A 26,739-nucleotide genomic window follows, 5' to 3' on the forward strand; every position below is an offset into this window, starting at 1 on the left:
AGTTTTAGATTCACAGCAAAATTGAGAGGAAGGTACAGAGATTTCCCATAAGGATAAGATTTTGTCTAGTTAATTTCGGTTAAATGTTAATTTTATTCTGAACTCTTTTGATATTACTTAGAAACAAAAACTTTTTATTTCTGAAAAGTATTCTATTTTTAAAAACTGTTAAACATTAACACATTTCTTTACCTACCTTTCATTTTTAAGGATTTTAATTTAGTTTTTAATATTAATCTGCAACTAATATAATTCACATTTTTGTGAACATAAAACAATGCAGTGTGTTACTTTCCTTAGACATCATAAATCAGAATTCGATGCTTCCGATGGCATTGGGGAACTTTTATTAACTCTTTATAAATTGTAATATCTACTCTTTGAAGATTTCTATCCTTAGGGTGGGATTGTGGTGGGAATTCGTAACGTGAGTTTGACTAGCTATGTCCCAGTAGTAGTAAAACTGCCACATGAAAACATGAACAAGATCCTCCAAAAGATAGAAAACAGAGTATTTTCTAAACACTATATTTCCTTTCACAGAGGAGCGAGAGGAGTCAGTGTATAATCTCTACATCTCTGAAGTTCGAAACATTCGGCTTCGGTTAGAGAGCTGTGAAGATCGACTGATTAGGCAGATCCGCACTCCCCTGGAAAGAGACGATTTGCACGAAAGTGTGTTCAGAATCACAGAGCAGGAGGTGAGATTTAGAAATGTGTTGGGACAAAAATTAACTTAAGGTAAATTACTATCTTCAAGACCTCTGCTCTCAACTCCTGTGACTTCTTACCTGCCCAGCTTTGCCCAGCGGCCACTTTGTGCGATCTGATTGTGAATTTATTGCCCATTGTAAATTAGGGTTCTATAATTCAGGTCTACCTCTGACTCAGGTAACCACAGGAATGTGTACCCTCTTACCTGTTATGACAGAGGCTGTAAGGGCTTCTCAAAGTGAAAATCTTTATATGTTTGTTGATATTAGAGTTGAGAAGCACTAAGTTAGATGTTTGGGCCTGAGGGGATGGGCAGTAAGGGAATTAGTGATTATAAAACTTGAATGCTATGGCTCAGTTTCCTGGATAAAGAAAAAGGAAAGAATACATAGATTTTTAAGTCAGTAATCATAATGTGAAATGTGTGTTTTAAACTCTTTTAAGAAAGATGCCCTGTCTGGAGGGATAGCCTGATACTTAGGTTTATTCTCTATTTTACAGAAACTGAAGAAAGAGCTGGAGCGACTTAAAGATGATTTGGGAACAATCACAAATAAATGCGAAGAATTTTTCAGTCAAGCAGCAGCCTCTCCATCAGTTCCTACCTTACGATCTGAGCTCAGCGTGGTCATTCAGAACATGAACCAAGTCCATTCTATGTCTTCCACTTACATGGATAAGTATGTAACCACTGTCTTAATATAAACTGGCTTCATACAACGGTCATATTTATATATATATGCTGTTCATCTAAAAATATTCATTTTTATGAATATAAATATTCACTTTTTCATCTTAATAACAAATACCTTAAACATTTCTATGGATTTATGTTGCCTCGTTTTGTTGAAAGGGAACGTGCCTCAGAAATTAGGGTGTAATGTATGATCTTCCCCCATTTTGCCTGTGATTTTGGTAGTCAGCTGTTGTAGCCTAGAGGATTTTCCTCGCAAGCTTGCTCTCAACCAGGTTTTAAAGAAGACCATCTTATGTTGGAATCTCTTGCTAAATACCGCTTGTGGGACAGGGCGTGGGTTGGAGCACGTGCTGTCTAGTAAGAAGAGTGTCAGCTGAAGGTTAAGCTTGTGGTAAATGTGTCAGTGTTCCAAGACAAAGGACATGCCATATCATGTGTTGTAATGGTGCTTCAGGACTGCATATTGGAAAATAAACATCTACCAATAGGAGGCTATTGTTTAATTCTCTTTTTCAGGCTAAAAACTGTTAATTTGGTGTTGAAAAACACTCAAGCTGCAGAAGCCCTTGTAAAACTCTATGAAACAAAACTCTGTGAAGAAGAAACAGTTATAGCTGACAAGAATAATATCAAGAATCTAATAAGTACTTTAAAGGTATGGGTCTCACTTTTGGCTATTTTTCAAGATCCTCCTCTGAAAGGATATCTCTAGTACTTAGATCTTCAAACATCAAGCATTAAATGTCTTAATTTGAATACATTTATATTCATTCCATTTCTTATCTCTTATTACTGTAAATAAGTCTGTTCAGTCATTTTTAGTTGGAGGAAAGTTCTTCTCACTTGAAGTTTGAATCTTTCTGACAGTAGCTTTTGATAGTCGTTCCATGTTGTCAGCAAGGGGAGTTGAAGCTAAAAATTAAATTATTTGCAGTAGATTCTCTTGCTGAAAGAGGCAGTTATTTTAAGAAATCAAGGAAGAAAGTAGAGGAGTTAATTTAAGAAAAGAAAAAGACTAGTAGTTGTCCTTGTCTGTCTCTCTTCTATTTATAATGCTATTTCAAAACAATTGTGAAAAATTATCTCAGTGATTTTTCGTGCATGTATGAATTTTTAAACAATGAGAGCATAGTAGGTATTTAAAAAATCAACAGTGAGAAAGACTTACTTATGGAGGTAGCAAACTTGCTTGTGGAATATATTTTATTTTACTGATATGCAAATTACATTAGGCTGAACTTTACAAAATTGTCAGTTTTTTAAAAATCAAAATACAGTGAAATATTGGCAATTTTGTAAGGTTCAACCTAATATATTATTTTTGTATATGAAAGCTATTTTGTCCTTTATTTGATTTTATATCAGTCGTTTTTAAATAAATTATAAAGTTAGGTAAATAATGTGTTTACCCAGAGAGTTGTTGACACATTTTTATAATTTTCACCGATTAATGTATTTTAGCAATGGAGATCTGAAGTAGATGAAAAGAGAGAGGTATTCCATGCATTAGAGGATGAGTTGCAGAAAGCTAAAGCCATCAGTGATGAAATGTTTAAGACGTATAAAGAACGGGACCTTGATTTCGACTGGCACAAAGAAAAAGCAGATCAGTTAGTTGAAAGGTGGCAAAATGTTCATGTTCAGATTGACAACAGGTTGGTATCCTTTTTTGATTTAACGTCTATCCTTGTATTCCAGGTAAAATCTAAACTTATTAGGCTCTTTTTTTTTTTTAACTTCCATATATAGTTAATTTCACATAGTTAACTCATAGATAGTAAATTGTGTTAATTGCAAGAGCTCTACCTAATTATATGTCCTTCTTATATATGTCCTTCTATGTCTTTTAGCAAGATATTTAACTTCAAAATAAATATTTTTCAGCTCTGTTATTAAAACTATTGATATACTCTGGCATGTGTATAGTTAATCTCCTTGCCTTTTTTGAAGGAATAAGGTTCTGTAATTGTTGCCAACTTAGAATTTGCAAATAACCAGGACTTAGGAAGAGCCTGGGTCACGTGTTTGATAGGGCTGTATGTAGCGCTCTGCATAGACCTAGGGCGTATAAGGAATTGGGATGACTCGATGTTCATTTTAACTGAAGACACTAGAAAGTTGAAATCATTTGTCCACTTGTCCAGTGGCTGAAATTAACAAGTGAAAGGAAATTGATGGTTTTACAGCTCATCTTAAAAGAAATGGAATAATGTGCTTTTTCATTCGTTTTCATGTTTCTTTTAATGCAAATAAAATGCTTTTGTGATATAGTGCCATTCTTGATAAGTAAAATTATGTTCAAATATATAATATCTAATCTCTGTAAAATATGTGATATATGGGTTTAATGCAGTGGTTTTAAAATCATAGAAACTGAAGTATTTAATCACAGACCCGGAGTCCCTATTGAACCATTCATTGCACTACCATGTCATTGTTTCAGAAATAAACTGCCATTTGATGCAAGCTTTGGGTATTCAAGACATGATAATTGATAATAATTATGGTTAAGTTTCCAATTTTCCTCCTTTTTAGCTTTAGTCTCTTGGGTTTGTCCCCAGAATAATCAGTACTAGTAAGTTGCACAACTTCAGGAGCAAAATACTTATATTCAACCTAAGCCAGTATGGGGTGCACTTACAAGCCTCGGGATGCTGTAGCCGTGAATTCTTTCCACATACCACTGTCGTTGTGCTTAGTGCATTGTAGTGCCGTTATTTGTCTTTCACTTCTTCTCTACTTTCCACCCTCCTAATGGATACTGTTGGAAACTGTGACTATTCTCTTGTTATTCTCTTAGGTTACGAGACTTGGAAGGCATTGGCAAATCGCTGAAGTACTACAGAGATGCCTATCACCCTCTAGATGATTGGATCCAGCAAGTTGAAACTACTCAGAAAAAGATTCAGGAAAGTCAGCCTGAAAATAGTAAAACCCTAGCCACACAGTTGAATCAACAGAAGGTATGGAAAAACGATTCCTTGTACTAAGGTTGGGTTTGCATTTGGTCAGTCATGAGCTTTATCTTTGTTTCTCTTGTGAAAAGAAAAATCAGTTGGGAGGAAGGAGGGGAGTAAATCATAAATATTTTAATCCCGCACCCAAACCTACATACATCAGTTACTTTGATTTCTTGGAAGTCATTATTGAAAGCATAAGGAATAAGAGAGTAGCATGTTGGGACAGTTTTCAAACTTTTAATGATCATTTAATCATAGGTATGGAACTCTCTTTGGTACTTTGTTGGCCACAATAGTTTTGTGGGATCCTAAATAAGTAAAAATGATTAGTGGTAGAAAATTAAACAGCCACATTTGACAGAGAGTTGAATGCTTTGAAATTTTTGTTCCATCTTGAGGGGCCAGTAATTTCTAGCTCTGTTTTGATCAGGAATAGACGGGGGTCAAGGGCTTCAAGTCTACTTTTGGATAATTCCTATGGAGTTTCGTAATTTCTGCTTTGGAAGCCCCATGAGGGGTGGGTCACTTATGTGGCTTAATCTGAAAATTTGTAATTTACCCGTAAGGCAAATTGCATATTAAGTGCAAAGGGCTAATGAGCTATACTATTAAAGAACGTGGCTATTTGTTAGTTTCTGAGCATCTTGAGTAGTTGAATAGCACAGACTTCCTTGTCCTCTTTCTTCTAAACTGTGTGTATTTATAGATGCTGGTGTCTGAAATAGAAATGAAACAGAGCAAAATGGATGAGTGTCAAAAATATGCAGAACAGTACTCAACTACAGTGAAGGTAAGAAGATTCAGTTACTTGGGGACGAAAGTATATAATTGTACAATGTAGTTTTAAAGCCTTTGCAGGTCATTTCACTCTGTGTTAAAAAGTGAAAACGGAGAATCTTCATTTGAAACTTTCTGACACTTATCAAGTAATTCTTTGTGTAATGTGAGTCACATGACAGCCCCTGGTTCATTCATTCTCTCTCTTTCTATGTCTCACATGTGTGCAGTGTGTGCGCACACACCCCCACACACCAGAATAAATACATAGCTCTGAAATTTGTTTCTTACCACTTCACATGCTCTCTCTCATCTCTCTAAGATTGCTAGAATATTCCATGAAGGAACTTCTAACTTAGGGGACAGTCCTCATGTGTTTTGAAGTCATTGATAATGCCTCAGCTTTAGCCATTCAGATCCACAGTTCCATGGCCTAGCTAGAGGAAAGGGACACTGAATATAACTAGCCTATTATCACTGAATGTTTCCATGAGCTTCTGAAGAGACTTAGGAACTTTCCTGACGACCCTAAAGCTTTCTGACTTTTAATACCACCTTGGAAACAACTCAAGATTGGGTAGATTTCTAAAAATGTAGTTTTGCAATATTTTCTTTCTTTAAAGTTGTTCAGTGAAACTAGGTTCTGTTTTTGTGCGTCAAATCACTGTAGAATGAAGGGTTAGTGCTTTGCTTTGGTTAGTTTAGTCTTGTTGACTCCTTTGTACAGGACTACGAATTACAGACGATGACCTACCGGGCCATGGTGGATTCACAACAAAAGTCGCCCGTGAAACGCCGCAGAATGCAGAGCTCAGCGGATCTCATCATTCAAGAGGTAATAAAAATGCGGGGGAGGAGGGATATAACCGAGAGAAATAATACTTAAAAAATTTCATATTTGTATATTTGTATTATGGTAAATATACATAATAGAAAGTTTACCATTTTACCCGTTTGTAAGTGTATAATTCAGTGGTATTCAGTACATTCATAATATATACCACTAACCATTTCCAGAACTTTTAATTGTCCCAAATAGAAACTCTCTACCTATAAAAATACATTTTATTAAGGGTTTGAAAAACCCTTTGAAAAATCTTGATTGAAGGTTGATTACTAATTGCATAGAATAATAAATGTGCTTCATGGTTAAATTTAGAAGAGAATTGTTCTTTAGGATGGTTTGCCCAACAATAGTAAGCTCATTCCTACACAGTTACCATTATTGGAGAGTTGCGTACTTCACTGTTGCAAAGCCTAGTTAATGTTTTACTTATTACTCAACGTTCATTGAATTCATTTCGGGTAACTGGAGGTGATGTCTGTGTTATTTTTTTCCTATCTTGCAGTTCATGGACCTAAGGACCCGGTATACTGCCTTGGTCACCCTCATGACACAGTATATTAAATTTGCTGGTGACTCACTGAAGAGGCTGGAAGAGGAGGAGGTAACCATCAGCTGTGAGGAGCTGACTAAAAAGGAACTACAATATGGTTTGGGGAAAAAAAGTTTCGTGATAGGTTTACATGTTTGATAGCTGATATATTAGTAATTATTTAATTATAAAATTATAATGAAAGAGAGTAGAGGCCTAGGATTTTTTAGTTTGTTTTTAGGATTCTCTCAAATAGAAAACATTTTTTATTTTCACTCTAGGACTCTAATATAATAGGGTTAATGCCTTAAATGGTTCTATTGAAATTATGAAACGTTGGCTGTTTGGCAGAATTGCGTTCAGTTTTCTCACATTTGAGATGTAGACGTCTTTGAAGTATAGTTACTACTGTTATGATGTCTACAGAAATACCACATAAACAAACTTGCTTTATGCATTTTAAATTAATTTACGTCTTCAAGGATTTAAAACATATAAGCCATTAATTTAAAAGTAGCAGGTGTTTGTACAAGAAGATAGTACTCTTTAAGAATTGTGGGAGTGTTTTTGTTTTCATTTATATTTTTGCCAAAAAGATAATGGCGTACGGTAAGATGACTGTTTAGTTACCATTTTAATTTGAAGGACTTCAGTGGCTTTGAGTCTGCATTTAAAAAATAGAAACAAAGAGGGGCTGGCCCCGTGGCCGAGTGGTTTCGTTCGTGCGCTCCGATGCAGGCGGCCCAGTGTTTCGTTGGTTCGAATCCTGAGCGCGGACATGGCACTGCTCGTCAGACCACGCTGAGGCAGCGTCCCACATGCCACAACTAGAAGAACCCACAACGAAGAATACACAACTATGTACCAGGGGGCTTTGGGGAGAAAAAGGAAAAAATAAAATCTTTAAAAAAAAAAAAAAATAGAAACAAAGAGTAAGGAGTTATTTATGAAAATGTATTTTCATAAAAGGCTGTTGTATCTAGTTTTGAAGGTATTATGCTCTGTTCTATTATCTTCATATGCTTTCTATTCCTAACCTCGGAACAGACAAAAATAGTAAACCGAATGCTCCTGTAAGTAGATGGTGGGGCGTTAGCTGTTTAAATTAGACTGTTGTTGAAATTCTGAAGGTGATTATACTTAGTGTAATTCCGTTCGTACACCGAGAGAACCAAAACAGTAGTAAATGTCTGCTAGATGTTCTTTTCTTAGCTTCTAAAAGTGTGACTGCTTTCATAAACTGTTTTAGTCTGTTCAGAGTTAACGGTTTTCAGCAACTAAATCACTAACATAACTAATGCAAGTCTTTATAGTTAGCTTCTTTTGTGCTTACAAAGGAGAACCAGAATATTTTGACTATCCAGAGTATTGGCATTTACCTCTCATCTATGAAAGAACATCCATGATTTTTTTTACATTTTTAGTTTTGGGATTAGTTAGTTTTAGGATTCCATTTTAAATGGTATGTAGATCTTTTAAATTGTATATTTAAGCAGTAAAGTGTAAAATGAAATGTCTTTTTCCTTTTTTCTAGTGTATATCTGATGGCAGATGTATGAGCCACTTTGCTTAATTTATCTGATGAGGTAGAATACTAGAAGCTGATGGAACCAAAAGATATTTCAAAAAGCCTGAAATATACACAAATTATGCTTGTCATCCTTTGAAATATAAAAGATTTGTATTGAATTGAAAGTCAAAACAATATTGTTGATGGAAGACCATGCAAAGACTATAATTTAAAACAGATTTAAAAAAAGCTCCTGATTAAAAATTCACCGCTTAAGGATCACATTAATGGAATGTCTTATGAAAGATACATAGCTCAGGTTTCAGTCTCCAAAGAGTAGTGTTTCTGAAACTGAATCTGTGAAGGCCCACATGAGAAATCCTGGTCAGAGAGCATAATTTTCCTTAATAAGCATAGAATCAAAGAGAGATGCAAATTAATTTCAGAAGATGATTAATTAGAGAAATGCTAATAGAGTATCTGTTTTGGATATTGGATAAAGAGCTTTTCTAGTCTATGTTGACAGCAAAATATATTAAATATTAATTGCTGAGACTAAAGGACAGCATGTCTCCTTGGAGAACGTTTAAAGAAAACTTGAGGAAGTTATTTTTATGTGAATAAGTTTGAGGTCTACAAGAAATAAATCAGCAACAGGACTAAATTATTTGTAGTAATTTTTTTAGTATTTGCTAAAAAGTTCAGAATTATGTAGACAACCTAAGATTATTAACAATCACTTAAGTGACTCTAATTAAGACAGTAAGGGTTCAACAACAAACATTTTTTTCTGAGAATTTTCATTTTTTTAAATCTCAAAACATGACCAAGGAAAAAAAGGACACAATTTCTCAGCAACAGCTGAGTTTTAAAGGAGGTTTGATAAAGAATTGAGAAACACCTTTCAGAAATCATCTACTCAAAATACATTGAAAGCTTCATGGTTTAAGCAGATAAAATGCTTCAGTGTCACTAAGAGTTGACCCTGATAAGAAAATAAGTAGAGTGCTAAGTATTGCAGCCTGTGATGAGATTTCTTTTTATATGAATTCTTATTAAAAATCATATTTAAATCAGCGAAGGAAACAACTGAAATTCTCATCCAAATTATTGAGGATCAAGAAATCAGAGAAAGCAAAATAAGATGTATGATCTAGAAAATAAATTTAATTCTTGAAATTTACCAAAGCTTCTCAGGGAAAAAAACATCTGCTACAATAAATAATTTCTCTATTTCTGTTTAAATTATTTCTAATCATAATGATTTTGAGTTGATGATATGAAGCTAACAACCTTACGGTATTACTAAAGAGAAATTAAATTGTAATTACAAACTAGCCTGATCGTGTAGTTCTGTAGGCAATGCAAAATGAACTCCTCCCAGCTGAGATTGATTCTGTTGTCAGTAGAGTGAAAAAATTTTCTTATATTTTATTCTATACATTGGAGCTGAATCCCTAAGTATATTTTCAAAAGCATTTATATTTAACAAATATCTTTATATTTATGGAATATCTAAAGGTACTTGTCAAGGTGGATTCATATGAGGCATGTCATTAACGACAACAGCATCTGTGAGTATACGAAGCACATCTTTTCTAAAGCCACCAGGGACTAAAGCTGCCTTTGTATTAGCAATTCTGATTATTAGAATTGTCATAATATGGCAAATACAAATAAGCTAGGAATTCTACTTTAGAAATTACAAATTTTTGTATAATTTTCCTCTTTCATCTTAAGTATTATGTCCTGATTTGGCTCCCTGTTCCAAAGCTCTGTATTTTGTTTCTTCAATCATACAACGGGGATGTAAACTCCATTTTTAATTTCCATTGGGCTGGATATTGAAAACTAGTTTCCTTAATGGCATTCAGTTCCTATACGTTCTTCTTAGCTCGTAGGGCTGAGGTGTGTGCGAGAGCAGGAGGGGCTGTGTGAGTTTTCACAATTATTTAACTTCCCTGTAGCTCACTTTCCTCATCCCTAAAGGTGGGAGTCATGCTATGTTTTGTAAGGTCCCTTCTTGCTATAAAATCTTGAGCTAGCTTACTTATAAAACAAAATTATTCCTGAGGGACAAAAAACGATTCTTTGATTTAGAAGATGTGACATGAAGGGTTTTTGTCTTCTCCCTTGCTGACTTTCTGAGCTTCCTCTCTGAAGAAAGTGGTGGTAATGGTGATGGTGCTTGTTCTGCATTTGGTTTCACTTGTTTCTGTAAGTACTTTTCTGAGCTTTGCTTCGGATTTTTAAACATAAGTTTGACTAGAACAGGTTTGACACTTTTAAACGTCTCTCGCAGATTAAAAGGTGTAAGGAGACTTCTGAACATGGGGCGTATTCCGATCTGCTTCAGCGTCAGAAGGCCACCATGGTTGAGAATAGCAAACTGACAGGGAAGATCAGTGAACTGGAGAAAATGGTAGCTGAACTAAAGAAACAGAAGTCCCGAGTTGAGGAAGAACTTCCGAAGGTGAAGGAGGCTGCCGAAAATGAATTGAGAAAGCAGCAGAGAAACGTCGAAGACATTGCTCTGCAGAAGATCAGGGCTGAGAGTGAAGCCAAGCAGTACCGCAGGGAGCTGGAGACCATCGGGCGGGAGAAGGAAGCTGCCGAGCGCGAGCTGGAGCGGGTGAGGCAGCTCACGGCCGAGGCCGAGGCCAGGAGGGCGGCCGTGGAAGAAAACCTCCTGAATTTCCGGAGCCAGTTGGAGGAGAACACCTTTACAAGAAGAACCCTGGAAGATCATCTTAAAAGAAAAGATTCCAGTCTCAGTGACTTGGAGCAACAAAAAAATAAGTTAATGGAAGAATTAAGACGAAAGAGAGACAATGAGGAAGAACTCTTGAAGCTGGTGAAGCAGATGGAAAAAGACCTAACATTCCAAAAACAGATGGCAGAGAAACAGTTGAAAGAAAAGCAGAAAATTGAATTGGAAGCAAGAAGAAAAATAAGTGAAATTCCGTATTCATGTAGAGAAAGTGCATTGCCAACCAGTGCGACCACCCAGGCTGCGCCAGGCGGAGGCGTGGCAGGTCTTCAGAGAGAGCATGAGCGACAGAGAGCAGAGGAACTCAGACAGCAGGTCGACGAGCTGACACTCGCCAACAGAAAGGCCGAAAAAGACATGCGAGAGCTGAAGTATGAACTGAATGCCCTTCAGCTGGAAAAAACTTCATCTGAGGAAAAGGCTCGTTTGCTGAAAGAAAAGCTGGATGAAACAAATAACACACTCAAGAGCCTCAAGTTAGAGCTGGAAAGGAAGGATCAGGTAGAGGAAGGGTATTCTCAGCAGCTCCGGGAACTGGGGAGGCAGTTGGACCAAACCACAGACAAAGCTGAAGAAGTCATGCAGGAAGCTAATGACCTGAAGAAAATAAAGCACGATTATGAGTTAGAATTAGAGTCACTTCAGCAGGAGAAAGGGAAACTGCAAAGAGAAGTAGACAGGATCACTAGGACCCAAGCGATCACTGAGAAGAATATCCAGCATTTAAATTCGCAAGTTAATTCTTTCCAGGGTGAGAAGGAATTCTCCAAGGAGAGGATACGATCCTGCCAGAGAAAATCAGATCATCTCAAAGAACAATTTGAGAAAAGCCATGTGCAGTTGCTTCAAAATATTAAAGCTGAGAAAGAAAATAATGATAAAATCCAAAAGCTTAAAGAAGAATTGGAGAAGAGCAATGAGTGTGCAGAAATGCTAAAAGAAAAGGTGGATGAGCTCACCCGGCAGAATAATGAAACCAAATTAATGATGCAGAGGATTCAGGCGGAATCGGCCAATGTGGTTTTAGAGAAACAAGCTATCCAGCAAAGATGCGAGGCTCTGAAAATTCAGGCAGATGGTTTTAAAGATCAGCTACGCAACACAAATGAACACTTGCACAAACAGACAAAAACAGAGCAGGATTTCCATAGGAAAATTAAGTGCCTGGAAGAAGACCTGGCCAAAAGTCAAAATTTAGTCAGTGAATTTAAGCAAAAGTGTGACCAGCAGAACATTATCATCCAGAATACTGAGAAGGAGGTTAGAAATCTGAATGCTGAGCTGAATGCTTCTAAAGAGGAAAAGCGGCTGGGGGAGCAGAAGGTCCAGCTACAACAAGCTCAGGTGCAGGAGTTAAATAACAGGTTGAAAAAGGTACAAGACGAACTGCACTTAAAGACCATAGAGGAGAAGGTGACCCACAGAAAGATGGTCCTATTTCAGGAAGAATCTGATAAATTCAAACGTTCGGCAGAGGAGTTTCGGAAAAAGATGGAAAAATTGATGGACTCCAAAGTTATTACTGAAAATGACATTTCAGGCATCAAACTTGACTTCGTGTCTCTTCAGCGAGAAAACTGCAGAGCTCAAGAGAACGCGAAGCTCTGTGAAACAAATATTAGAGAACTTGAAAGACAGCTTCAGCAATATCGTGAGAAGATGCAAGCTGGGCAGGACGTGGAAGCAAATCATTATCAAAAATGTCGGAAACTTGAAGATGAGCTGGTGGCCCAGAAACGTGAAGTCGAAAATCTGAAGCAAAAAATGGATCAACAGATAAAGGAACATGAGCATCAGTTAGTTTTGCTCCAGTGTGAAATCCAGAAAAAGAATCCAGCCAAAGACTGTACCTTCAAAGCAGATTTTGAGATGACAGCGAAGGAGCATCAACACTCTGGAGACCTCTCACCTAGGAACACAGGACAGCTTCACCCTGCGGCCAGGTCTTCTCTATCAAGATGGACTCAAGAGCCACAGCAGTCGGAAGAAAAATGGCAACATCGAGTTGTTGAACACAAACCAAAGGAAGTCCAGTTCTGGCCCTCAGGGGCTCCCCTGGAGAAAGAGCAAAGCCAGCAGTGTTACTCAGAGTATTTTTCTCAAACAAGCACTGAATTACAGATAACTTTTGACGAGACAAACCCTATTACAAGACTATCAGAAATAGAGAAGATAAGAGATCAAGCTTTGCACAATGCCAGACCACCTCTTAGGTATCAAGATGACACGTGTGAAATGGACCTGGTGAAGCTTTTGGCACCCTTAGAGGTATATCTGGATTCTGAGAACCTATCACCTAATGTGAAGCTTCCTCTCTTGTTTCTTTTCTCCACTAGGTTAAATTTTTTAACAATTTTGAATGTAATTGGCTCTTAGTCCTGACAGTAAATAATGCTATAATATTCTAGTGATTTACTTGAATCTTTACTACAAATTATCATTTTTAAATTTTAAATGTTTGAGATTAAACACACAGATGTAATGGTTATACTGTTATATGCATGAGATTATATTCTGAAAAATGTGATCATAAAAAAAGCTGGAAAAACCAAGCAGTTAACTTTAATTTCTAACGTGTTCTGTGGACAAATTTCATCTCAGTCTTCTTTAAACGTACCATTTTAATACCTTAATTGTCATCTGAAGTAAACTTTAGACTCTCAAAATAATATTTCTTGTTCCTGAACCCTCTTTGGTTTGCAATTTTTCTTCTCTTTACTTATCTTATCTTTGTTATTCTAGGAATTATATTTGGATTAAGAATGGGTAAAGTGACATATTGTTCTTTAGATGACTTGTAACATCTTATAAATTCCTGTTACAGATAGCTAAGAACAAGCAGTATGATATGCATACAGAAGTCACGACATTAAAACAAGAAAAGAACCAAGTTCCCAGTGCTGAAGAATGGATGCTTGAAGGGTGCAGAGCGTCAGGTGGACTCAAGAAAGATTTTCTTAAGAAAGGCTTAGAACCAGAAACCTTGCAGAACTTTGATGGTGATCATGCATGTTTAGTTAGGGATGACGAATTTAAATTCCAAGGGCTCCGGCAAACTGTGACTGCCAGGCAGTTGGTTGAAGCTAAGCTTCTGGACATGAAAACAATTGAGCAGCTGCGACTTGGTGTTAAAACTGTTGAAGAAGTTCAGACAACTCTTGGCAAGTTTTTGACGAAACCCACCTCAATTGCAGGGCTTTACCTAGAATCCACAAAAGAAAAGATTTCGTTTGCTTCAGCAGCCAAGAAAATTATAATAGACAAAATGATGGCTTTAGCATTTTTAGAAGCTCAGGCTGCAACGGGTTTTATAATTGACCCCATTTCAGGTCAGACCTATTCTGTTGAAGATGCAGTCCTTAAAGGAGTTGTTGACCCCGAATTCAAAATTAGGCTCCTTGAGGCAGAGAAGGCAGCCCTGGGATATTCATATTCTTGTAAGACATTGTCAGTGTTTCAAGCTATGGAAAATAGAATGCTTGACAGACAAAAAGGTAAACACATCTTGGAGGCCCAGATTGCCAGTGGGGGTGTCATTGACCCTGTCAGAGGCATTCGCGTTCCTCCAGAAATTGCTCTGCAGCAAGGGTTGTTAAATAATGCCATCCTCCAATTTTTACATGAGCCATCTAGCAACACAAGAGTATTTCCTAATCCCAATAACAAGCAAGCTCTGTATTACTCAGAGTTATTGCGAATGTGTGTATTTGATGTAGATGGCCAGTGCTTTCTGTTTCCATTTGGAGAGAGGAACATTTCCAATCTCAATGTAGCAAAAACTCATAGGATTTCTGTCGTAGACGTTAAGACGGGAGCAGAACTGACTGCATATGAAGCTTTCCAGAGAAACCTAATCGAAAAGAGTACGTACCTTGAGCTTTCAGGGCAGCAATATCAGTGGAAGGAAGCCACATTTTTTGAATCCTATGGGCATCCTTCTCATATGCTGACTGATACTAAAACAGGATTACAGTTCAATATTAATGAGGCTATAGAGCAGGGAGCAGTTGACAGAGCCTTGGTCAAAAAGTATCAGGAAGGCCTCATCACTCTTACAGAGCTCGCCGATTCTTTGCTGAGCCGGTTAGTTCCCAAGAAGGATTTGCATAGTCCTATTGCAGGGTATTGGCTGACGGCTAGTGGGGAACGGATCTCTGTCCTCAAGGCCTCCCGTAGAAATCTGGTCGATCGGATTACTGCCCTCAGATGCCTTGAAGCCCAAGTCAGTACAGGGGGGATAATAGATCCTCTTACGGGGAAAAAGTACCGGGTGGCCGAAGCTTTGCATAGAGGCCTGGTTGATGAGGGATTTGCCCAGCAGCTGCGACAGTGTGAATTAGTAATTGCAGGGATTGGCCACCCCATCACTAACAAAATGATGTCAGTGGTGGAAGCTGTGAATGCAAATATCATCAGTAAGGAAATGGGAGTCCGATGTTTGGAGTTTCAGTACTTGACAGGGGGCCTGATCGAGCCACAGGTTCAGTCCCGGCTGTCGATAGAAGAGGCTCTCCAAGTAGGTATTATAGATGTCTTCATCGCTACCAAACTCAAAGATCAAAAGTCGTATGTCAGAAATATAATGTGTCCCCAAACAAAAAGAAAGTTGACATATAAAGAAGCCTTAGAAAAAGCGGATTTTGATTTCCACACCGGACTTAAACTCTTGGAAGTATCTGAGCCCTTGATGACAGGAATTTCTAGCCTCTACTATTCTTCATAGTAGAACGTGTTTAAATCTGTGTGGCGGTGATGCTAATTCATGCGATCTGTCCAGAGCGTGATGGTGACAGTTAAATATACACTCTAGTAGTGGTGTCACATACTCAAAGCACTACTTATTTCCTGAGGGGTGGAAATAGCTGACTGCTCAGAAGAGAGAATAATTTTTAAATTGAAAATAACTAAAAATTTACTTCACTTAATAATGGCTCCATTTAACTTTGAGGTTCTTTTTTTGAATCTTGCCCACACTAAAATGAAAGTATTTTACCTTGAATATGGGATAAGCCTGATGAACTCCAGCAAGTTTGCAGCATCCTCTCTTCAGAACTCTCCATCGCTCAATAGATCCAGCCTGATGTTAGGGTCCCCATGTATTAAATGACCCATTGCACTCACTGAAAGAGCTTCAGAAAGCACCATGGAATCAAAGATAGAGATGTAAATTCTTCCCACATGCATGAGGCTGTAGTGTTTTAGATCATCTTGAAAAGTGAAAAAGTTTTTAGTTTTTCTGTATGTGCTAACTTTCTTTACATGTTAAGTGTTTACCACAATCTTAGTTATGACTCTGTAGTTAAAAGTAGTGTCACAAATGGGTGGGTGGAGGAGGGGGAAAGATTTTTCTTCATTCTGTGTATTTTCACACGTGTGTAGACATTCTCGATTCTTTCAGCTTTCCATTGTCTGATACTTTTCTGTCAAGACAATTGTGATTGTATTGCTAATGCAAAGGCAGCAATTCGAAGATGTCCTAGTGCTTCATGAATAAAGTTGAGTTTAATTTGTCGTATTGATAGACCAGCTGGGAGGTCACACTGATCATTAAAGAATGCTTGTCACAGCTTCCTTTGCTGCTGTAAACATTTTGGAAGTACATCTGCTATGCGACATGGTAAACATGGTTAAGTGAATGAATAAAATATCTCAGTAACCTGTGTGTGATGAAAAAATATTTCTACATTCTTGTTTTCTGTGGAGAGGTCAGTTTAACAGTTATTTACTGGAATATATCTTTTTTCTACCACTCACACCTGTCAGAAGTCACTGGAAGAAGAAAAGAAAGAGCATGTTGAAAAAGCCAAAGAATTGCAGAAATGGGTATCAAATATCAGCAAGACACTGAGAGATGGAGAGAAGGCTGGAAAGTCTACCTTCTCTAAGCACAAGGTATTCATCGAGGTCCTGATTTAATCATCAGAATAGTGGGTAGAATTTCCTGAGTCGGTACAGTCCACCCAGAAGCAACTTTAATTCTTTACCTTAATTTTTCCCACTTTTATAGACAGTTATAATGAGGATTAGAGAGGTTAAGTAACTTGCACAAGAAATCCCTGTATGTGGCAGAAGAATGTGTCTCTGATTCCAGAGCCTGAACCATATGAATAGTAGTCTTACTCTTAGTAAACTAATATGCTGTGCTGCTTTTCCTAATAGTTAGATCTGCTTCTTGACTATTAGGATGAGAATTCCTGAAGAGCAGAGTCATCCTATTTTGTGCCCCGAGTAAATCCGTACACTCCATATCATAAAGATAGGCAGTCTCATTCTTACAGACACAAACGAAAAGTTTCAAAAACAACAAAAACAGAAACTGGGATATGAACATTTTTGAGGATTAAACTTAGTTGTGCTTTTCTGGATCTTTTCTATTTCTTAAAAAGTGTTCTCCAGTCAATCACTGGAAATTCTAGATTCTTTAGTTCTCTGGGCTATCTTCTGTACCCTGTCTACTTGGCATTAGTTGGATAGCTGCAGCTCGTGGGATGTTAGTGCTCCGTGGTGTCTGTTGGACGGTCCCACTTGAAGCTCTTGGAGCGTTCGTAGTTAAGGTGTAAATTCCAGTATTGCTGCTGCTGGTGATAGCAATGGAATTGCTGCTGTATTTTTAAAAATAGATTTCCACTAAGTTAAGGAGCATTTTTCTCAATACGTTTCTTACACTGCCCTCCTATGGAGCCCTGCCTGACGTTTTAGGGGTTATCATTAGCTTCCCTTTTTAGTTCTGTGCAGGTGCTCATTTGCCATTAGTTGAAACAGACGTTGACTGTTTCAGTGGAAAACTTCAGTGTCTTGTCTAATTTTGCCTGCGATAGGGGGCAGAGTATCTTATCTGGGATTCCCCCCTAGGGAAGTTTATGGAGCCAAATATATACTTCAATTATTATTCAATTGAAATAAAGCCATATTAACTCATAGTCTTGTGTACAATATTTCATATAGTGTGGTAGAAATAAGTTGGAAAGCAATTACATTTGGTGTTTTAAACCCAAAACCTTCAAAGTAATTTTATGCAAATATTTAGTTTAAAATACCTTCTCCCCCCCGCCCCCCGTCAAATACGAAAAGAACTAATATAGGGACATAAACCTGAGGATAACAAATGTCTTTTGGAAAACGTGGATTATAAACCCTTGGTATTTTCTCATTCTGTGGTTGTAAATTCTCCAAAATTTCACTGGATCAGTTTTAGGCCAAGTAGACATAAAAGTGGACAGCTGCTTTTTAATGCAGGTCATGGCGTACATTATGGATCTCTCGTAACACTTGATGGTCTCTCTGTTAAAGGAAATTTAAAGTAATTGATGTGAGGAATAAATGTGTCTTTCAAAAAATCAATGTGGCCTCATGATTACCTATAACTAATAAAATAGACTTTACATTGACGCTAAGTAGAATACAGTGGGGGAAATCTATCTTCATTGGCTCATCAGTTCCTCTCGCGTCTGCTCATTTCAAAGAATGGCAATCCATTTCTGATACTAGGTATTCAGAAATAACATACTGAGGTATTAGGGGTAAGTGTTACAACCTCTTGCTTTTCCTCAAACAGATCAGTTTTAGTCCTCTGACCATCACAGGTGACTTATGCAAGTGAAAGTCAGTAATAGAAATTACTTAATCTTGATCTGCAGACCTGTAGTTTAATACTTTCAGCCACAATTTTTTCAAGAGGAGCATTGTATCCAGGAAGTTGGGGGAAGGAAGGTACTCTTTCGAGCTGTGTTCCACATTCACATATCTTTCAGAGTACTGTGATGTACAAGGATGACATTGGGCCAGTGCTGAACCTCTGGCAACCTGAGATGTTAAGGCAACCTTTATTCACGGTTGGGCTGGGACAAATGCAGGAACCATGTAATGCTGTATTATTATTTCCTAATGAAAATGATGGCAGTATGGATAGAGAGAGGGACTTTCCTTAATCATGCATTCAGATAAAGTACTCTTTTTATCCAGGCCTACACACTGATAATAAGTGATAGATTATTGACATGGGTCACCCAGAAAATAGACCCATCATTTGGGTGTTGATGAAAACTTAGTTTTTTAAAGATTACTATTGTCTAGTCTTTATGAGGGGAGAATTTGAATGTATTTTCTTTACCATGCAGATTTCCAGTGAAGAAATATCAACCAAGAAGGAACAATTATCTGAAGCCCTTCAAACTATGCAGCTATTTTTGGCTAAACATGGAGACAAGTATGTTGGGTTTTGTTAGCTCTCTTATTCAAAGTAGGGAAGTAGTCTTAAAAATGTTCAGCAAGGTGGAAGATGATAAATTTTAATTGAGATTTTGAAAATGGAACTCAACCACAAATTTACCTAGTAATATAACATTATAAATTTAGCAGCTTAATTAATTGTCACTTTTAGTCACTTTTAGTCTTTACCAAAACCCTGAAATGTACTTTTTATCTCCATATATTACTGATGAGGAAACAGACTCAGAGAGGTTAAGGATCAATAGCTAGTGAGTTGTGGAAACTCCAAGCCAAGTCTCCATTCTAAGTAGTGCTCTCTGAGACTTACCTTTGGAAAATGTGTGTGAATATGTTCTTCATTTTATTTGCTGAGACCTGTGGCAACCTGATTTCTCATATTTTTGTCCTAGTTTTTGCAACAAGGCACTTCATATATTTTAGCTAATGCAGGTGGTAAAGGAATCTACCCTTTTCTTAAACCCTTTTTGGCTGTACTCTCTAGGATTATTCCAAAGTGATTTTGTATTGTACTTTAGATCAGGTTAATTTCCTTGTAAATTTCTTCATTCATCCTTCAGCTTAAGCAAGTTTCGTCTTGAGTAATGACACCTTACTGTCCTTTTTCCATGTTGGGACTGACAATGAGATCTTTCCCTCTGACGGATAACAGCAATTGTTATTTTAGAAATTGGTATGTGCTAGAAGGGTGCTGATATATTAGTTTACACCCTTCAATCCTTTTTCCAGGCGAGAGAAGGGTTCTTAGATGTTTTAGGGCCATCCTTAATCTTCATATACAGCCATTCTAAGACCTGAGCAATCTGTATATGAGGTTACATTTTATGATCGTGTGCTTATTTAGAAAAGTATTCTACTTTAGAAAATCAATGAGCCTACTGTGTCATCTTTATCACTTGAAGTCTTTCATTCCTCCTCTCATTCTTTGTGGTTATTTTAGAATGACAGATGAAGAAAGAAATGAATTGGAAAAACAAGTGAAAACTCTTCAAGAAAGTTATAATTTATTCTCTAGTGAATCTCTGAAACAGCTACAAGAATCCCAGACTTTAGGAGATGTAAAGGTGGAGGAGAAGGTAATACTCTTTATTTCAAACATGAAGCGGTTTCAAGATTCTTAGTTTTATTGCATGATTGTAGATGTATATGTCAGTGATAATTATGACCTTGAATTGTGTACATAGAAAAAACGTGGATGGAGTTTACTTACAGATTTGGAGATTTCAGTGTTGTTTATTAAGAGCAATCTTACACTTGCTGTCATCAGTTTCTGTGACATCTTAATCTCTGCCTTGCATGGTAAAAGAAAAGAATCATTCATTTTTCTAACTCTTCTCTTTAGAAGCCATTCTTTTGCTGCTTTATTAGGTATTTTACTATAGAGCTATGATGTTAGAAAATAGCCTGCGAGTCGTCTCTCAAGGTGGTCCTGGAGTGTTAAAGGGTTTGTTGGATTTTCAGAGATATTCATGAGATTTGTTTGAGTAATACTAGGCCATATCTTATAGTGAGGATGCCCTAGTATCTTCTGAAAATATAACAGAAATCACTTAACATTTGGCCTGTCCTTAAACTTTCAAAACTTGACAATACCTATTCAAAATATCCAATATTCAACACAATATTCACTATTCAAAAAATTATCTTTATATTCATCTCCCTTACTCCCTGGAATACGTTCTACACAATTTGTCACATTTTGGGGGTATGTAGCAGTTTTTCTGGTTTGTTTTCGACTGTCTGTGAAGGAGTCTGTATGCTGTAAACATCAATAGCATGGGGTTTGATACTCTCTTTCATGTCAGTAGACTAATCTCACCCAATTGCAAAAGCATGATTTTCCTTCTAGGTATGTGTTCTGTTTTCTCACTATCATCATTTGCTCTGTGGTGTCCTCAACTAACCTTGTTAATGTACACGGTATTAAGTTTTCAATTCACAGATGCATGTTGTTTTCAAAGCTTTTATCACATCCTGTGCTGTTGAATAGATCACTGACATAGATCACTTGTGCATTTGAGCTGCCTAACATTCACAGCCTTGCTGCGCCTTGGTAAGTAGAGGATTTTTTTGTCGAAGTGTATTATTTATTTTTAAAAAAAGCAAACTGAGTTTCCTGAAACTCTGCCTACCCTTGTTTCACGGACTGACCTGAGAATGTTCTGTTTTCCTTTCAGCTGGATAAGGTGATTGCAGGCACCATTGATCAGACAACTGGAGAAGTCCTTTCAGTCTTTCAGGCAGTTTTAGGAGGCCTCATTGACTATGACACAGGAATCAGGTTGCTCGAGACACAGCTAATGATTTCGGGTCTAATTGCACCAGAATTACGAAAATGCTTTGACCTCAGAGATGCTGAAAGTCATGGCCTTATTGACGAACAAGTTCTGTGCCAACTTGAAGAACTAAATCAAGCAAAGGAGATTATTTCTGCTGTGTCATCTACCACAATTCCAGTGCTAGATGCTCTGGCTCAAGGCGTGATATCAGAATCCATGGCCGTCAGAGTTCTCGAGATACTGCTTTCCACAGGCTGTCTGGTTATTCCAGCCACTGGAGAACAGTTGACCCTACAAAAGGCTTTCCAACAGAACTTGCTTTCCTCCACGTTATTTTCTAAAGTCCTGGAAAGGCAAAATATGTGCAAAGATCTTATTGACCCCTGCACCTCTGAGAGGGTGTCTTTAATGGATATTATACAAAGAAGTATTTTACAGGAAAACACTGGGTTGCGGCTTCTACCTGTGAGACCGCAAGGAGGAGGCAGAATAACATTAAAATGTGGAAGAAACATCAGCATTTTACGGGCAGCTCATGAAGGTCTCATAGACCGGGAAACCATGTTTAGGTTATTGGGCGCACAGCTTCTTTCTGGAGGTCTGATCAATTGCAACTCTGGTCAGAGAATGACTATTGAGGAAGCTATGGCAGAAGGGATGATTGACAGAGACACTGCCAGCAGTATTCTCACCTACCAGGTTCAAACAGGTGGAATCATCCACTCAAACCCTGCCAGACGTTTAACTGTAGACGAAGCGGTCCAGTGTGACTTAATCACTTCCAGCAGCGCTCTTTTGGTACTAGAGGCTCAGCGAGGCTATGTTGGACTCATTTGGCCTCACTCTGGTGAAATATTTCCCACGTCTTCTTCCCTGCAGCAAGAGCTGATCACAAATGAATTGGCATACAAAATCCTGAATGGTAGGCAGAAAATAGCTGCTCTTTATATCCCAGAAACGTCTCAAGTCATTGGTTTGGATGTTGCTAAGCAGCGAGGAATTATAGATAATAACACAGCATCGATTTTAAAAAGTATAATACTGCCTGATAAAATGCCAGATTTGGGAGATGTCGAAGCTTGTAAAAATGCTAGACGATGGCTCTCTTTTTGTAAGTTCCAACCATCTACAGTCAGTGATTACAGGCAAGAAGAGGATGTTTTTGATGGAGAAGAGCCGGTGGCAACTCAGAGCTCAGAGCAGACTAAAAAATTATTCCTGTCTTATTTGATGATAAATAGCTATATGGATGCAAACACAGGGCAAAGGCTTTTGCTGTACGATGGAGACTTGAATGAAGCTGTTGGTATGCTACTTGAAGGCTGCAGTGCAGAATTGGATGAGCACACCCTCGTAGAAGAATGTCTTGATGTGTTAAGACTCCCTGGTATATTTCTGAATAATGTTCCAAGTAAAGAAAACTATGAAAGTATAGCTTCACCAGGTAGTTTTGATAAATGTCATAGCAGAGAACCTAAACATAAAGAAATCCTTGAAAATAGAGAGCATGCCATCAATGAAGAATTTAATGAAATGGAAAATAATGTTTTCAGTAGTCAATTTTATCAGTCTGAAAACCTGGCAAATATAACAGCAACTGATCATGAAGTTAAGAATTCATCCAGTGTGCATGTTCCCAGTTCTGTATCGTATTTAACACAGCCTGGACTTGCAGAAGTTAGCATGCCTAGACAAGAATCCAAAAACATACTTAGGAACTGTGAAAATCAAAGTCAAGTTAAAACAAAAGACCATACAGATGAATGCAGTCATTCTAAAAACGTTCAAGACTTTGCAAGTGATTTGATAACAAATCCTATTGCTAAATCAAAAACTAGTGGAATCTGTGGTTTGAATGAAACAGAGAATGAAGATAATATGAACACGGATTCAACTCTCTTTGACTATTCCCCCAGGCTAAGTGCCTTGTTAAGTCATGATCAATTGAGGAACCACCAGGGAAGTTTTAGTGATGTACATAGCACAGAGAGTGATGGAAATGAACGTGAAACCTCTCCATTGCCGTTCAATGACCAAACCATGTTATTGGGTCAAAGAATGGGAGGAAAATTTCAAGACCAGTTTCTGGGAATTGCAGCTATTAACGTCAGTTTACAGGGAGAACACTCTCAACAAAAATCTTTAAATATTGGTTACAGTGATCCTCCAGTACAATATCACAGTGATAAATATATTTCAGATACTTATGGTGAAGATGAAAAAATGCATGCTGCTTCCCAGCAGAATCCTGAAGACAAGCAAAATGAGTCCACAGTGGGAGAATACTCCTATGCTGCGACTCCAAGGGGTGATGCTGATAATGCCAACGCATCTCCTCTTTGTGATGCACCATTGCTTGAAGAAACTGTCAGTGCTGGAGACTATGAAACGTCACTACTGGATGATCAGCAGAGTGACACAGAAACAGACAGTGATAGCAATGATGATTTTTATGATACTCCCCTGTTTGAAGATGATGACCATGATTCTCTGCTTCTTGAAGGTGATGATTGTGATTGTCTGCAACCCGAGGATTATGACACACTACAAGAGGAAAATGATGGGGCTGCTCCTCTGGGTGATGTTTTCTATGATGTTTCAAAAGAGAATGAAAGTTCTGTGGTGACCCAGGGGGAACTAGTTGATAGCCTAAGTGTGAGGGCAAAAGCTCAGTCTCTTGAGGATTTTCATGTAGATAGCGAGAAAGCTGAATTAGGTTCTGGTAAAAGCATACATTTAAATTCAGTTGGCTCATACAAGGTCAGTGGACAGTTGCTGGAAACTGCATCAGAAAGGGAAAACTCAAATAACCCTGAAGGTGAGGAGTCTGCCTCACTGACTGATTGTGAAATCGTAGGAAGAAAAGAGAGCTTCAGTGCTTCGTTAAAATTTGATGATACTGGCTGTTGGAGGGGGAGAAAAGAAGAGTATGTAACTGGACACGAATTTAAATCAGATACTGACCATTTAGATTCTACACAAAATGAAGAAGAAAGTTACGGGGATTCTGTATGTGACAGTAATGAGCAGGATGATGATGATGATGATGGTGATGATGATGATGGTGATGATGATGGTGATGTTGAAGAAGGAGGAGCAGGAGATGAGAATGAAAAGCCCATGTGCCAAGATGAGGCTGAAGATATGGATATCCAGTTGTGTGCTACCACCATAAATGAAAAGGAAAACAGTCATGAAAATCAAAATATTAATGAAATGATTCTCCTGGGTGAAAAGCACACTGATAATTCTTTAGAAAAACAGCAAAGTGTAAATGTTTTGCAGCTACAATCAAGTAGTAAAAGTAGCTTAGTTACTGAAAGTAGCAACCTTCCAGAATATACAACTGAGGTTGTTGGAAAAAGCAAAGAAAACTTCTTGAATCACGAGATGGCCCTTAAGGATGTATTGCTGCCTGTCGTTAAAGACACTGAATCAGAAAACACCTTTGGCCATGTAGGTATTTTACATAATACTAATATCAGTTCAACTTCTGAATTAGACAATGATCTAATGAACACAAAGGTTAAGTTGATTCGAGGGCCAGAATCTGTTGACTCTGTGAAAGGTGGAGATCAATATTTTGAGAACGTGACACGTCAAGTTGACTCATGTTTTGATAAAATCATTTGTTCTGGGCCTGGTTTAATAGGAAAACCTGCTGAGGAAAGCCATTTGTCATCCGTAGCCTCTGTAACTGACAAAGATCATCAAACTAATGGAAGAGGTCTAATTAAAAAGAGAGATGACAAAAACGATATACCAATAGAAGATGAAACATTAAATCAAAAAATGTGCCCAGGTAAAGGAGAAGTGCTTATGGAAGGCCTAGGAAAAGATAGTAAATATCTCCAGCTTTTACCTAGTACAGGGATAGAGGAAAGTCTTGATTCAATTAATAATCACTTTCCATTTCCACAAACCACAAACGGTGAAGAACATAGTCAGAAAGGAAGCCTCGAAAAACCAACTGTAACTTTTCAAGATGAACCAAAGAAAGGACGAATGATGGTTAGTAAAAGTCCTGTTCCATTTGAGAATCTTGAAGAAATATTTGACTCATCGGTTTCCAAAGTGATCAGTGATGACATTGCTTCAGACATTATATTGTCTGAAGAGAATAGAAGTGTTGGGAAAGATTCAGTCACTGATGCACCTGAGAAAGAGCTTGATCTGTTTACTTATTTGAAACATTGTGGTAAAAATATAAAAGCAAAAGATATAGTGAAATCAAATGAAGATATTCCAAGCTGTTCTCTAATAGCTTCCCCTCCCATGAAAGAACACTTGCAGTTAGGAGTTAATAATGCAGAAGAGAAGGCAGCTCTTACCCAGGAAGTCTCACCTCTAAATGAGATGGGCCAATGTAATGATCTTGGTACTGAAGAAAGTATCTCAGAAGGAGGAACAGAAATTCCTCAGTTCACACCAGAAAGAAATGAAAGCACACTCTCAGTCATACCTTTTAGAAATGTAGAAGGCCTGGGGAAAAATACTGATTTTGTGCAGTCAGAACTCTGTACAAATGGAATAAGAAATGATAACTCCAGTGATACTTTCAGCACTGACTACCCATTCTTAGAAACTAACCATAAGAAAGAAATAATTGAGCAACGGCCACAAAAAGAAGGCGGCTTGTCTCCAGGATTCCAAGAAGAGGAGGCTCAGATTTCTGACTTACCTCACTTAGCTGTTGGGGATGTAAAGGCTATCTTAAAAAGTAGATTGAAAGAAGGTCAAAGAAATCCTCAGGAGGTTGGAGAACCGTCAGCCTGTGCAGACACTAAAATCTTAATTCAAAACTTAATTAAAAGGCTTACAACATCACAGTTGGTAAATGAAGCATCTATTGTGCCCAGTGACTCTAAAATCAGTGACTATTCTGGAGTTTTCCCCATGAATAACTCACCAGAACTAAAAGCAGAGAGTGGAGATGATCCATTCTGTATTTCAAATCTTAAGTCCGAGCTTCTCCTCAATATACTTAAGCAAAATCAGTATAGCCAAAAAATTACGGGAGTATTTGAATTGATGAAAGAGTTAACTCCGATAGAGTGTGATCTAGAAAAAAGAGGTATTATATCTCAAGTAATTCCACTGCCACTTGAAAATATTTTCTACAAGCTGCTTGCTGATGGATATTCCGAGAAAGTGAAACAGATTGGAGACTTAAATCAAAAATCATCTACTACTGAGATGGTGGGTGAACAGCCACACGCTCTTGATGATCTTAAAAGCAAAGAAGGAAACTACTGCTCCCTTAATTTACAAAATATAAAAGAAATTGGACTAGAAAAGTCTACTGTGTGTGCATCGGCATTGCCAAGAGATGAGAAGCTGGAGGAGCTGTGCAATGATTTCCCAAGCCATTTGGAATGTATTTCAGGGTCAAAAGAAATGACTTCCGGAGATAGCTCAATGGAACAGGTA

The 26,739-nt window shown here is 37.7% G+C and overlaps 2 protein-coding genes across 25 annotated transcripts in view; both read left to right on the forward strand.

The window, feature by feature from the left end:
* Positions 1-26,739, forward strand: part of DST (dystonin) — a 439,342-nt gene that overhangs the window by 284,866 nt on the left and 127,737 nt on the right. For 16 of the 24 annotated variants that reach the window (XM_046639567.1, XM_046639575.1, XM_046639568.1 and 13 more), the window contains 12 exons: positions 544-701; positions 1,216-1,394; positions 1,928-2,066; positions 2,873-3,066; positions 4,212-4,374; positions 5,078-5,161; positions 5,876-5,983; positions 6,498-6,596; positions 16,568-16,696; positions 18,922-19,010; positions 19,971-20,106; positions 21,208-26,736. In XM_046639567.1, coding sequence (XP_046495523.1) covers positions 544-701; positions 1,216-1,394; positions 1,928-2,066; positions 2,873-3,066; positions 4,212-4,374; positions 5,078-5,161; positions 5,876-5,983; positions 6,498-6,596; positions 16,568-16,696; positions 18,922-19,010; positions 19,971-20,106; positions 21,208-26,736 — 7,007 coding nt within the window. The remainder of the gene's footprint in view (positions 1-543; positions 702-1,215; positions 1,395-1,927; positions 2,067-2,872; positions 3,067-4,211; positions 4,375-5,077; positions 5,162-5,875; positions 5,984-6,497; positions 6,597-16,567; positions 16,697-18,921; positions 19,011-19,970; positions 20,107-21,207; positions 26,737-26,739) is intronic. The other 8 variants (XM_046639583.1, XM_046639584.1, XM_046639585.1 and 5 more) reach the window with 1 other exon arrangement.
* LOC124226380 (plectin-like) lies at positions 7,439-16,370 on the forward strand. Its single transcript, XM_046639594.1, has 2 exons — positions 7,439-13,072; positions 13,629-16,370. Exons 1-2 carry the CDS (start codon positions 10,406-10,408, stop codon positions 15,525-15,527), a joined length of 4,566 nt encoding a protein of 1,521 aa, XP_046495550.1. The 5' UTR covers positions 7,439-10,405; the 3' UTR covers positions 15,528-16,370.

Source organism: Equus quagga, chromosome 15 (genome assembly GCF_021613505.1).
Source record: "Equus quagga isolate Etosha38 chromosome 15, UCLA_HA_Equagga_1.0, whole genome shotgun sequence".
Taxonomy (NCBI): Eukaryota; Metazoa; Chordata; class Mammalia; order Perissodactyla; family Equidae; genus Equus; species Equus quagga.